Genomic DNA, 13374 nt, shown 5'->3' with positions numbered 1-13374 from the left:
GATTCCTGTATCAGTTCGTTCTATGCAGCAGTTCGTTGTAAGCATGTTCGTTATAAGTGTACTTTACTCTATCTTTTGATTCCTGTATCAGTTCGTTCTATGCAGCAGTTCGTTGTAAGCATGTTCGTTATAAGTGTACTTTACTCTATCTTTTGATTCCTGTATCAGTTCGTTCTATGCAGCGATTCGTTGTAAGCATGTTCGTTATAAGTGTACTTTACTGTACATTGTATATATATATATACTGTTAGTGTGTATTTATATGTATTTGGTGCTGTCTGTTTTTAAAACTTTACTTGTATAGTGTTGTTAAACAAAACAAGTTTAACTATTGGTGCTGCCTGCTATTAAAACTTTGCAGCGCCCACCCCACATGCAAATACAATACAAATATATACTACCATATTGCAAATACAATACAAATATATACTACCATATTGCAAATACAATACAAATATATACTACCATATTGCAAATACAATACAAATATATACTACTTTAAAAAAAAAATTAAAAATTGTTTAACGACACCACTAGAGGACATTGATTTATTAATCATCGGCTATTGGATGTCAAACATTTGGTAATTTTGATATTAAGTCGTAGCGAGGAAACCCATAAAATATTTCCATTAGTAGCATGGGATCTTTCATATACACCTTTCCTTAGACAGGATAGCACATACCACAGCCTTTGATATACCACTTGGCTATGTCCTGCCCCTGTGTTTAAAAGTACATTGGGAATGTTGCTATAGTATAGAACCATGGTGTAACTTAAAAATAATTCAACTAATTGATCCAGGGGGAGTAGACCAGGGGACCTTCCCTAAATATACTCTTCAAAAAAAGTTGGGCAACTCTAATAAGAATTTACAATTGCCAAAATTGTAAGGTATATTAGCTGTGGGGAATGGTTATATGATAATAGTGAATTACAACCGGTAGTTCAGTATTACAGTAGGTTTTATGACCACCAAAGATCTTGAAGGACAATTTGAGTCAGAAGTGAAATTTGAAAGTTGACGGGTTTTTTTTAATCAGTAAGTCGCAAATTCAAACAATAAAAAAGACTAAAAACAAAATAATAACAACTGTATGATCAACAGAATGAAAAAGATTGACAGAAATAATATTCCACAGTGATTAATCGACCTTCCTGGAAATTGTCAAAATCGAGACACGTGTACGAGGCAACTGCATGATGCACGTGCAAACTATGGAATGTGTTTCGGTGTGTTGATAAACAGACCTGAATGTTCTTTTCTAGGATGTCTGTGGTCAAAACGTATGTTCGGTCTAATAGTTGATATTACCATTAATATTTCAGGTTCCCCTACTTTTTTTGTAGAGTATATACCCAAACTAGTGCTTTTTTTCCTTTAAAAAAAAAAGAAGCAACATTTTTATTGGGTTGCCCTTTTTATGAGTAATTTTGGTTCAATTGTCCTTTTCCCCTTGGACATAAATCAATGTGCTCTAGTGGTGTCGTTAAACAAAGCAAACTTTAACTATCTGTTTGAATACACATTGTATAATAATTGCTGTATACAGTACAAGATTCAACAAGAAGAACAACCAACCACCCATAGTTGGTTTTTAAAGTTGGTAATATATTTAGAAAGGTTTCACTGCACATTGTATAATAGTTGGTGTATACAGTACAATACTCAACGAAGAACAACCAACCACCCATACATTGTATAATAATTGCTGTATACAGTACAAGAAGAACAACCACCCACCCATAGTTGGTTTTTACAGTTTTAATATATTTATGATGTTGATAAAGTTAACGTGTTATCACGGTATAGCATCAGTGATCTATCGGTTTGGTAATTGCCCTATATGTAATATATTTATGTTGTTGTTAAAGTTAACGTGTTATTACTGTATAGCATCAGTGATCTATCTGCTTGGTAATTGCCTTATACATGTATGTAATATATTTATGGTGTTTTTGAATTTTCTGTATTAAGTGATCTTTCTGAATATATAGGTTGTATAATTACTGTATACAGTTCGAGACTCAAGAAGAAAAACAACTAGCAACTCATAGTTGTTGTTTTTTAAAGTTGTTACCACATACGTATTGTACAATTATATGATGTTTATGAGTATATATCATCAGTGATCTATCCTTGTACATATATACTGTATAATAATTACTGTTTATTATCCGCATACAATGTTGTTCAAGATATAGAAGGAAAATATAACCAGTATGACACATGTGTGTCATAATGATTCCACGTGCACAACGAATGACGTAAACTTGGGAAGTGACGTCATAACATAGCTCAATGTAATCATTTACAAACCCCCCCCCCCAAAAAAAAAAACAACGTTTCAAACGTTATGACATGGTGCTAGCTTGTTATTTATAAACATAATATCATGGATAATAAAAAAAGTTATTACACTCGTGTGTGAATTGTACTGGTTTTACGAAACTCGTGTCAGGATTCATGTACATTGTATTACCCTCGTCCTTGCTCTGACAATACAATTATCCTGACACTTGTTTCATAAAATCAAATGACACACAAGCTTGTATAATAATCTATATACAATACAAGAAAAAACCCACCCAACTAGTTGCCCTTAGTTGGGGTCTTATAGTTAGTAAATGTCCCAGCTGTCCACATCAGCACTGTTAGCTCGAGTCACCTCTAGTCCTCCCAGAATTGATATGCGTCACGTGGGCACACACTTTGCTCTACGTCACTACAAGAAAGTACAGCGCAGGCTCTTTTCGCATAGAAAGAAAAGAATGCAAAATGGCTACACAGACCCCACTTCTGTATATTTTAATGTGTTTGCCAAACTCACAAAAACAATTATAAAAAACAAACATAATTTACCAACCTAAAAAGTAAATTAAAATTACAGCAGAAATCAGATTCTTTAAATATAGTCTAGAGGTGTCGGGTTTCTTCGTGTAGCCTTTGTACTGGTTAACAGCATGTAAGTTTAATGTCATGACTGGACTCGAGAATAATCAAACTAAAGATCTGTGGCATCAGATTTAGGAAGCAAAATTGTATTTTGGACAAAGTAGCTGGCTACCGTTTTTTTTCGTCAGTGATTGCCGAAGTATTACACACAGCCCTCTCTAGCCGTCCCCATACAACATATCAACAAGGGGAAGGCTAGAGGTAACTCGAGCTACAGCACTCTATACCTCACAATTTCTATAATCCACGATTACCGGTGCTGCCAACTTTTACACTTTTCTCTGATTACACTGCCCATACATACGGACGATGAGTTCAGGGGCCACGGAACAGAGGGGTGAAGGGGTCATGCACCCCCATCACTTTTCTCTGGTTTGTTCATAAGGCTGGGAATGTCGTATTTGAATGCCCAAAATTCTAAATTTTATCAGAGAAGCTTGTTCCTGTACCCGAATAACCGGTTAAAACCTTCAAATTTCCATCCCTTTGACTATGGCATTGACAGTGCCCCCCCCCCCCCCCCCCCCCCCCCCCCCCCCCTTTCAAATACACTTAACGGGCCCTGCAGTAAAACAGACTGAACGTTTTCTAGTTGACCATCGATGCTTGTTTGAACTTGTTATTGTTTAGGGTTCGTAGCGGTCTTTAAATTCCTTGAAAGTCTGTGAATTTAAAAAAAATGATTTTTAGGTCTTTAAAAGTCTTTAAATTCTCATAAATCATAGCCAAAGCAATTATGATATCTTTTACAGCTGCATATGGTTGATATTTTCCAGTTACAAGGTTTAACCTGTCATGTTGCTTGTAAAAAAGCTAATGGGTTGTTTTTTGTCATGGAGAGCAACGTAAACGAACTGATTTGGTATTTTCATCGCATTCTATTGTCTTTGACCTCTGTGTGAAAGTCTTTGAAAATGGCAGGTGAAAGTCTTTGAATTTGTTTGGTCTTTAAAGGCATACTGACACGTATTTAAGGGCCTTATTTCTCTTAAAGTTACATTAATTTTAAAACCAAATCTAGCAATCGCATCATTTTAATTGAACCATGATGGAGTGAAATCCATATCATTCTTCTTGGCAATTTTAGTTTTTGAATTATGGACCATTGCCATAATTCAATTATTTTCACATAATGTTATTAATGAGTGGATTAGTGTGTTTACATAGATGTCTGAAATGAAGTATATTTAGAGGAAAATCAGTTACGTCTTTGTTCAGTTAATTCTTTGTTAGGCCATTTGATAGGTCAGCGGTTTGCGACAATATGCCTTTACGGCTATGGAGGCTGTTGTTTATGCACTGTATAATGGTTAAGTGCGGTCTTTCTAGATATCTGTAATAGTCATGCATTGTCTTTCTTGATATTTTAAATACTTATACTTTGTATAATGTTTACTGCAGTTGGTTGTGGGATGTTAATTCTATTGTTTCTGTATATAACTGTTATGAGCTTTCACGAAAAAGTGTGCTGTGTTTTATAAGGTGAATGAAATATTTATTTTTGTACACGTGCAGCTACAAATTAAAGAAATGTATTTTAAGTAGAATGGATTTCATTGCTTCATATTTGTGATATAATATATATTGAATCACATTCCACACTGGTTGCCTTCATTACGATAAGAAATGTCTTGCAGTGTTACGACGTATGTTGTATTTTTACCTTTTAATACTAACACGCTTGTATCTTTGGTGTACTTGCAGAACGTTTTACTGATTTACTTTTTAAGCTTTTTCATCAAATTGCATTTAAATCATTCTGATAATAAATACGAGAAATGAAAATAAGCTTTAGATTTATGATTTGGTATTTGTTGTTGTTGTTGTTGTTGTTTGTTTATTTGTTAGCGGGAAGGGGCGGAACGTAGCCCAGCGAAAAAGCACTCGCTTCATGCATGGCGGTCTAGGATCGATCCCCATTGGTGGACCCATTGGGCTATTTCTCATTCCAGCCAGTGTACAACGACTGGTATATAAAAGGCCGTGGTATGTGTTATCCTGTCTGTGGGATAGTGCATATAAAAGATCTCTTGCTACTAATTGTAAAAAATGTAGCGGCTTTCCGCTCCTAAGACTATATGTTAGAATTGCCAAATGTTTAACGTCTCAATAGCCGGGGACGAGACGTAGCCCGGTAGTAAAGCGCTCGCTTGGTGCGCGGTCGGTTTGGGATCGATTCCCGTCGGTGGGCCCATTGGGCAATTTCTCGCTCCAGCCAGTGCACCACGACTGGTACATCAAAGGGTGTGGTATGTGCTATCCTGTCTGTGGGATGGTGCATATAAAAGATATTTTGCTGCTAATCGAAAACAATAGCCCATGAAGTGGCGACAGCGGGTTTCCTGTGTGGTCCTTAACCATATGTCTGACGCCATATAACCGTAAATAAAATGTGTTGAGTGCGTCGTTAAATAAACTATTTCATTCCTAATTTTGCACGTAAACGTAAATCTACGACTAAACCACATTTGTATAACTACGAACAGTACAATAATTATAGTTTGAATTATACATTTTAAATTTTATTTCGTCCTTACAGTGTCCCATCTTCCGCACGATGCATAAACTAGATAAGGAAGGAAGGAAATACTTTATTTAACGACGCACTCAACACATTTTATTTACGGTTGTATGACGTCAGACATATGGTTAAGAACCACATATTGTGTGTGAGAGGGAGAGGGAGAAGGGGGGGGGGAGACAGACAGGCAGACATAGAGAAAGATCTAATTGAGGGTTGACACCATGCCCCACCACCTGCTCCTCCACCTGCCCCCCACCCTCCCCTCTGCGCCGGTGTATAAGACCAACCCATATTTCAACATGTAACACAACCTTTTAAAAATGTATTGTTGTTGATGCGGGCCTACTTTTTTCGAAGGTTTCTCTTAAAAAGAACAATGGGATGTCAGAAAAAGACCTTGACACTAGAATACCGAGTTCTGTGGGCTAATAACCGGTGAAGGTCTTCAAGCGAAACAGTGGCGCGATTCCTAAACCAATAAACGACCAAAGAAAAAAAAAACAACCCAGAAGTATTGACTTAAAAAAAAAAAAAAAATCTTAATAAGGCTAGTGACTGTGAGTTTTAAAACAAGCGAGTGAAACATGGATAGCCGATACAAGAGAGCGAAGTTGCCCGTCTTCGTAATTACCCTACAAGTTGGTTTTATTCTCATATTTGCGTTCTTATCTGAATATGACGATTCCGCCAAACCATTCTGGAAAGGGAAACCCGAAGATTCCCCGATTCGACAGTACTATCCAAGTATGTAAAACCGTGTATCATCCTCAAGCTGTATCCTAACCGGACGCGAGCGACGCGAGCGATTATTAATTTGTTTTTTTATTAAAAATTATTTTTAAAATCATTGATTTCAGTTGCCGTATCCTAACCACACGCGTACGGAGCGACATATAAATCTGTCGCGTCGCACGCCTGCGGTTAGGATGCGGCAATTGAAGTCAATGATTTCTAAAATAATTGCTCTCATCGCTCGTGTCCGGTTAAGATACAGTTAGGCGATTTTCCACGCATCTTTAATTTAATTGTATCTTCTCTTCATTTCTCTTATAAAAATATATTACTATACCGTCTCACTCTATCTTGTTTTGTCTTAATGTATTATCTTTTATCTTTTCGCTTTTTTTTTTTGATCCGACTTTCCGTCCGTCCGTCTGTCTGTTTATTTATATATACTGAAAACAAATGAAACAGGACTATTTTAATAGATATATTTTGTTATGATACAGTTAATTCGATTTAGTAGACTCAAAATAGTCTTTAATATTTTAATAAGTTTATCTTGTCTCATCTCAGTGCATGTTATCTTTTATCTTTTCTCTTTTTTTGTTTTTTTTGGTCTGACTTTCCGACTGTCTGTCTGTCTGTCTGTTTATATATACTGAAACCAAAAGAAAAAGGGATATTTTAATAGATATATTTTGTTATGATACAGTTAATTCGATTAAGTAGACTATCAAAATAGTCTTTAATATTTTAATAATTTTATCTTGTCTTATCTCAGTGCATGTTAAATTTTATCTTTTCGCTTCTTTTTTTTGAGGGGGTCTGTGTCTGTTTTTATATACTGACAACGAAAGAAACAGGGATATTTTAATAGATACATCTTGTTATGATACAGTTAATTCGATTAAGTAGGGACGAGATTTAGCTAAGTCGGTGGAATCCTCGCATGAGGTGCTTGCGTCGCAGGATCGAACCACCTCGGTGGATCCATTCACCGGATTGAGTTTTTTTCTCGTTATAACCAATGCACCACAACTGGCCAAATGCTGTGGACTGCGTTTCCCTGTCTGTAGGAAGTACATATAAAAGATCCCTTGCTACATTAGGAAAAATGTAGCGGGTTTCGTCTGAAGACCACGTGTCAGAATAACCAAATGTTTGACATCCATTTATTACTCATCATTTGTTTTTTAAACGCCACAAACATTTAACACAGAAACAAAGAAATTTTTTCTCTTTTTTTTTGACATTACAAACATGGATGATGATGAGATGAATGGTGAAGCCGCAGTATTTCCATTTCGGTATGGGCATACTTGACAGGTCCGTGCTCCACGCTTGCTGTCAGTTGAGCTGTCTCGATATCACCCGAGCCCGGGGAACACTGAACCTGCAGTGCATGCCGGGTAATCATCCCCCATGTGGGGTCATACACTCGGGAGAACACCCATAATCGCACCCGTGAAGTGGGTGAAACTCGGTGTATGTGGCCATACACCTACCCATTGAGCCTAGCGGTGCATTCACTCTGGGTTGGAGCCGGTACTGGCATGAAAAATCCCCCATTGCCTCAGGTGGGATAAGAAGGATGTCAAACATTTGGCAGTTCGACATATAATCAGAGAGAGGAAACCAGCTATATTTTGCCATTAGTAGCAAGGTTTGGAGTGACAATTAGCCCAATGGACCCACTGACGGGGATCGATCCCAGACCGACCACGCATCAGTCTAGCGCTTTACCACTGTGCTACATCCTGCCCCTAATATTACAAATAAATGTCGTCCCCAACGTGTTTGGTAAACAAGTTTTAGAAAAATGTGTTCATCTTTTCTGGACGCGTACAAACATTGTCTTACATAGGAATTCTGCGGCCATTCAAACCCCGACAGTAAGGATGGACGCCAAGTCGTGTCCGTTTCACTAACACTGCATTTAAAGGTGACCGAGATTGCAGGTTTTCTAAATTCCAGTAAATAATTGTGCATTATCAAAATGAAAACGAAGCTGGTTATCTGTTCTGTATGTTTAAATATTAAAAAATATACTTGTTTTTTTTATATATATAAAATTGTTTATGGTTTACATAAAAATAAACAAGGTGAAGGTTGTTGGTCTTGAATCATTGCTGTACATTGTATTATTGTATATACATAAACAATGCATAATTAAAGCTATACACTCAAGAATATATAATGCATTTACTAAATAATATATGAGAGAGAGAGAGAGAGAGAGAGAGAGAGAGAGAGAGGGAGGGAGAGACAGAGACAGACAGACAGACAGGGAGAGAGTGAAAGAGAGAGAGACAGAAAGAGAGAGAGAGACAGACACACACACACACACACAGAGACCGACAGACAGAGAGAGAGAGAGACAGACCGGGAGAGAGTGAAAGAGACAGAGACAGAAAAAGAGATAAACAGAGAGAGAGAGAGAGAGAGAGAGAGAGACAGGGAGAGAGTGAAAGAGAGAGACAGAAAAAGATAAACAGAGAAAGAGAGATACATACACAGAAAGAGAGAGAGAGAGATAGAGAGACAGAGAGAGAGAGAGAGAGAGAGAGAGAGACAGACAGGGACAGACCGGGAGAGTGAAAGAGAGATAGAAAAAGATATACAGAGATAGATACAGAGACAGAGACAGAAAAAGAGAAAAACAGAGAGAGAGAGAGAGAGAGAGAGAGAGAGAGGGAGGGAGAGAGAGGGGGGGGGGGGGGGGCGGACGTGTCGAGAAATGGGGATGACGGCGAAGGTAAACGTAAGAGGACACAATGTGCGCGTTAAAAATGTACTTGAGATTGAATCTTATTGCTCAGCTGGAGTGGGATGGAGAGCCTTGATACTAATGGGAAAATGTGGTAGGTTCTCTCTCCAAGACCGTAACTACAAATGTTTGACATCAATAGCTGATGCTTAATAGATCAATGGTACTCTAGTGGCGTCGTTAAACAAATCACACTTTAACTTTTCATCAGCTAGTGTATTTAGTTAAGATACACTTTCTGAAGTGTTGAACTTATTATTATATGTAAAATTTATCGCAGGCCGTGGTATGTGCTATCCTGTCTGTCGGATGGTGAATATAAAAGATCGCTTGCTACTAATGGACAAAAATGTAGCGGGTTTTCTCTCTGAGACTATATGTCAAAATTACCAAATGTTTGACATCCAATAGCCGATGATTATTAACAAAACAAAACAAAACAAACTTTACGTTTTATTAACGTAGGCTACATTATTTCTTTCCAAGTCAGGACAGGAAGTTTTTACGCCTTGAGTTGACTTTTTTGTACCATTTGTAGAGAACACTGTGTGATATTTGTGGTATCATACCGCGATATCCCACATATATCGGATATTGATTTAAAGATATCTGATTATCTGCTGCATGGTTATGAAATAGGTGCCAAACCGATATTGCCCAATGAAATTAACACTAGCGAAAGCGATTTCTATGACATATACGTTTCGTTAACTGCGCACGCGTAAACGTATGTTTTTGTTTCTGTTTAAGGACACCACTGGAGCACACTGATTAATTAAATTATCGTCTATTGGAAGTTAAACAGTTGGCAATTCTGACACGTGGACTTCAAAGCAAACCCGCTGTATTTTCTATGAGTAGCAAAGGATGTTTTATATGCACTCTCCCCACAGACAGGACAAGACAGTACAAACCACGACCTTTATATATACATCAGTTTTGGGGTACTGGTTTTGAGTGCAATTGTCTAGTATAGGTAGTACTAAACCAAATAACTTACGGCTGGGTCAAAGTTCGAGGTTCAGCGAACTTTTGATAGAGAAGTGAACACCACAAGTCCTGTGATTGGTTATAAATGTGAGTGTGTTGGTTGTAAAAAATAATAGTTTCATCTGGGTAAAAAAAAAAAGCAATTTTATTTCATCTAGTACCAATGTGTCAAGTAGCCTTGTGCTTGAAACATGTATGGGGTACCTGTAAAAAAACAGTACTCGAATTTTGTGCGGAACTAGGGTAGTCATAGACGTTACCCGTATCTCAGAAACGAGCAGCTTGACCCCCATTTTTTTTTTATTCACTTTAAGTGTGAGGGGTGGTAGTATTTATATCCGTGGCGTTTATGTCGATTGATACGCTGCAGGTAGGAGTTTTAACCACATATGTTACTATTGTCGTCTATGGGATTTGATTTGATAGTATACACCCTTTAGGACGGCCCTATACATGCATTTAACTATTCCAGGAGCATGGGAAGGGATTTTGTCAATGTGTCTACACTGTGACTAGCGAAATGTAGAGGGTGGGGGATATATTGAAAAAAAACGAACGAAGAAGTGTGACCGGCTTCGGTGGCGTCGTGGTTAAGCCATCGGACTACAGGCTGGTAGGTACAGGGTTCGCAGCCTGGTTCCAGCACAACCCAGAGCGAGTTCTTAAGGGCTCAGTGGGTAGGTGTACATTCTCTTCTCTCTCAGTAACCACTAACCACTAACCAACTAACAACTAACCCACTGTCCTAGACAGACAGCCCAGATAGCTAAGGTGTGTGTGCCAAGGGCAGCATACTTGAACCTTAATTGGATACAAGCTCGAAAATAAGTTGAAATGAAATGAGCAGTGTGTGTGAGTGTGTGTGTGTGTGAGGGGGGCTCTACTCCCAACTCCCCCTGCACACGACTTTTAGGTTAGCACTGGCGTTAGGAAGGGGGGGGGGGGGTCGGCAAGGGGGCATGTAGCATTTTGTAGCAGCAGCAATGTTGATATATATATATATATATATATATATATATATATATATATATGTGTGTGTGTATGCGTGTGCGTGCCCTCACCCCCCCCCCCCCCCCGACTTTTTAGCGCCTTCCTACGCCTGTGGTTAGACGTGTCCCTGGGAAGGTAACAGCTTAAATAACTGGAATTGTGATGAGTATTTTTGCTGAGTTCGCGGTATTTTGGTGTACGCTGGGGACTTGAGTTACCTACGCGACGCTTTTGTGACTAATTTATTCTCTAAGCTGTTTATAAATAACCAAAACAACAAACCGGTATCATATTTTACTTCTTTCTTTTAATAGAAGAGCTCTGTTCGTCTGAAAGGATCAAACTTCACCGTGTGACGCACATCCGGTGTTGTCAGGATACCAAAAAAAAAAAAGGCGTTGTCAAACGTAATGAATTTGTCGAACCTTTTATTCACGGCAGATGTTGTGCAGTGGCAACATTTTATCAATGTCATGTTGACAGTATAATTATAGTCTTTAGCAATGAATACATTCCGCTTAAGTTTGAAAAATAAAAATAAAATAAAAAAGCATAAAACTAGACCAAATAATTTTCCAAAATAAATGTGGGCCTTCCGAATTTATAACTAAAAAGGCGGGAGCGGCTTTAAGAAAAGTATCAAGTGTCAGAGCACATTAGATTTTTAGTTTGTTTGTTTGTTTGTTTTGTTTGTTTAACAACACCACAGGAACACATTGATTAATTAATCATCGGCTATTGGATGTCAAACATTTGGTAATTCTGACGCTTAGTTATAAGAAGAAACCCGCTACATTTTTCCTAATGCAGCAAGGGATCATTTATATGCACTTTCCCACAGACAGGATAACACATACCACTGCCTTTTTAGCCAGTTGTGGTGCACTGGTTGGAACGAGAAAACCCCATTTAGCTGAATGAATCCACAGAGGTAGTTCGATCTTGCGACGCAAGCACCTCAAGCGAGCACTCAAAGCACTGAGCTAAATCCAGCCCAATATTACATTCTTCAACTAGACCCCCCCCCCCCAAAAAAAAAAGAAGGAAAAAAAGTATGTTGGATGTATGCCCCCCCCCCCCCCCCCTCGAATTTCGAAGTTACCCGAAAAATCCCATGTATAGCAAATGGATACAACTAGAGCGCATTGCTTTAGTAATCATCGACTGTTAGATGTCAAACATTTGGTAATTTTGACATGTAGTCATGGAGAGGAAACCAACTAAAATTTTCGATTAGTAGCAAGGTGTCTTTTATATGCATCATCCCACAGACAGGATATCATATACCACGGCCTTTTATATACCAGTCGTGGTGCACAGGCTGGAACGAGAAATAGCAGAATAAGCCTACCGACGGGGATCGATCGTAAACCGATCGCGCATCATGTTCCGCCCCTGGATGCGTGGTTCATTGAAAGTATTTTGTTTTCCAGTGTTTCAAGATGTCCACGTGATGATATTTGTCGGGTTTGGCTTCCTTATGACCTATTTAAAGAGGTACGGGTTCGGCGCCGTGGGATTCAACATGCTGGTCGCCGCCTTCTGTATCCAGTGGGCCACCATCGTTCGTGGATTGCTGCACGCCAAAGTTACAGAAGGGGAGAAATTTAAAGTCACGCTATCCGAGTAAGATGTCTTCTCGTCTTTAAATAAAACACTTTTTTTTTCTTTTTTCTTTCTTTCTTTCTTCTCTTTGTCTGTTTGAATCTGCAAGTCTGTCTCTCTCTGTTCCTTTTCTTTGGTTTGTCTCTGCCGTTTTCTTCTCTGTGCCTCATTCTCCGTGTCTGTCTGCCTGTCTGTTTGTCTGCCCCTCTCTCTCTCTCTCTCTATCTCTTTTTCTGTCTCTCTCTTTCACTCTCTCCCGGTCTGTCTCTCTCTCTGTCTGTCTGTGTGTGTGTGTGTGTGTGTGTGTGTGTGTGTGTGTGTGTGTCTGTTTGTCTGCCTCTCTCTCTCTCTCTCTCTCTCTCTCTCTCTCTCTCTCCTCTCTCTTTCTGTGTCTGTTTCTCTGCCTCTCTCTCTATCTCTCTGTCTGTTTCTCTGTCTCTGTCTCTCTCTCTGTTTCTCTATCTGTCTCTGTCTGTTTCTCTGTCTCTGTCTCTCTGTCTGTTTTTCTTTCCGTCATCTGTATCTTCTGTCTCTCTTTATCCCTCCTTTATCTCTCCCTTTCCCTCCCTCCCTCCCTCTCCCTTTCTCTGTCGCCCTCCCTATTTCTCTTGCTCTCTTCTACTCTCAATTCCTCACTACTCACAAAATGGCGATGGTAGAGTACATATTTTTAAAGTTAGAGTTTGTTTTGTTTAACGAGACTATTAGAGTCGTATTTGCAAATGCGTGCGTGTATTTCCAGGATGATGTCTGCTGATTTCGCCGCCGCCGCTGTCCTGATCTCGCTCGGCGCTATGCTCGGCAAGACGAGTCCGCTGC

At 38.8% G+C, this 13374-nt stretch overlaps 1 protein-coding gene across 1 annotated transcript in view; it reads left to right on the top strand.

Moving 5' to 3' along the window:
- Window positions 1-5722: 5722 nt before the first annotated feature.
- Window positions 5723-13374, top strand: part of LOC121386614 (ammonium transporter Rh type A-like) — a 17076-nt gene continuing 9424 nt past the window's right edge. The window contains exons 1-3 of the mRNA XM_041517572.1: window positions 5723-6229; window positions 12320-12576; window positions 13298-13365. Coding sequence (XP_041373506.1) covers window positions 6065-6229; window positions 12320-12576; window positions 13298-13365 — 490 coding nt within the window. The 5' untranslated portion in view covers window positions 5723-6064. The remainder of the gene's footprint in view (window positions 6230-12319; window positions 12577-13297; window positions 13366-13374) is intronic.

Source organism: Gigantopelta aegis, chromosome 12 (assembly GCF_016097555.1).
Source record: "Gigantopelta aegis isolate Gae_Host chromosome 12, Gae_host_genome, whole genome shotgun sequence".
Classification (NCBI taxonomy): Eukaryota; Metazoa; Mollusca; class Gastropoda; order Neomphalida; family Peltospiridae; genus Gigantopelta; species Gigantopelta aegis.
The sequence above is the reverse complement of the archived record's forward strand: the minus strand, read 5'-3'. Positions and strand labels throughout refer to the sequence as shown.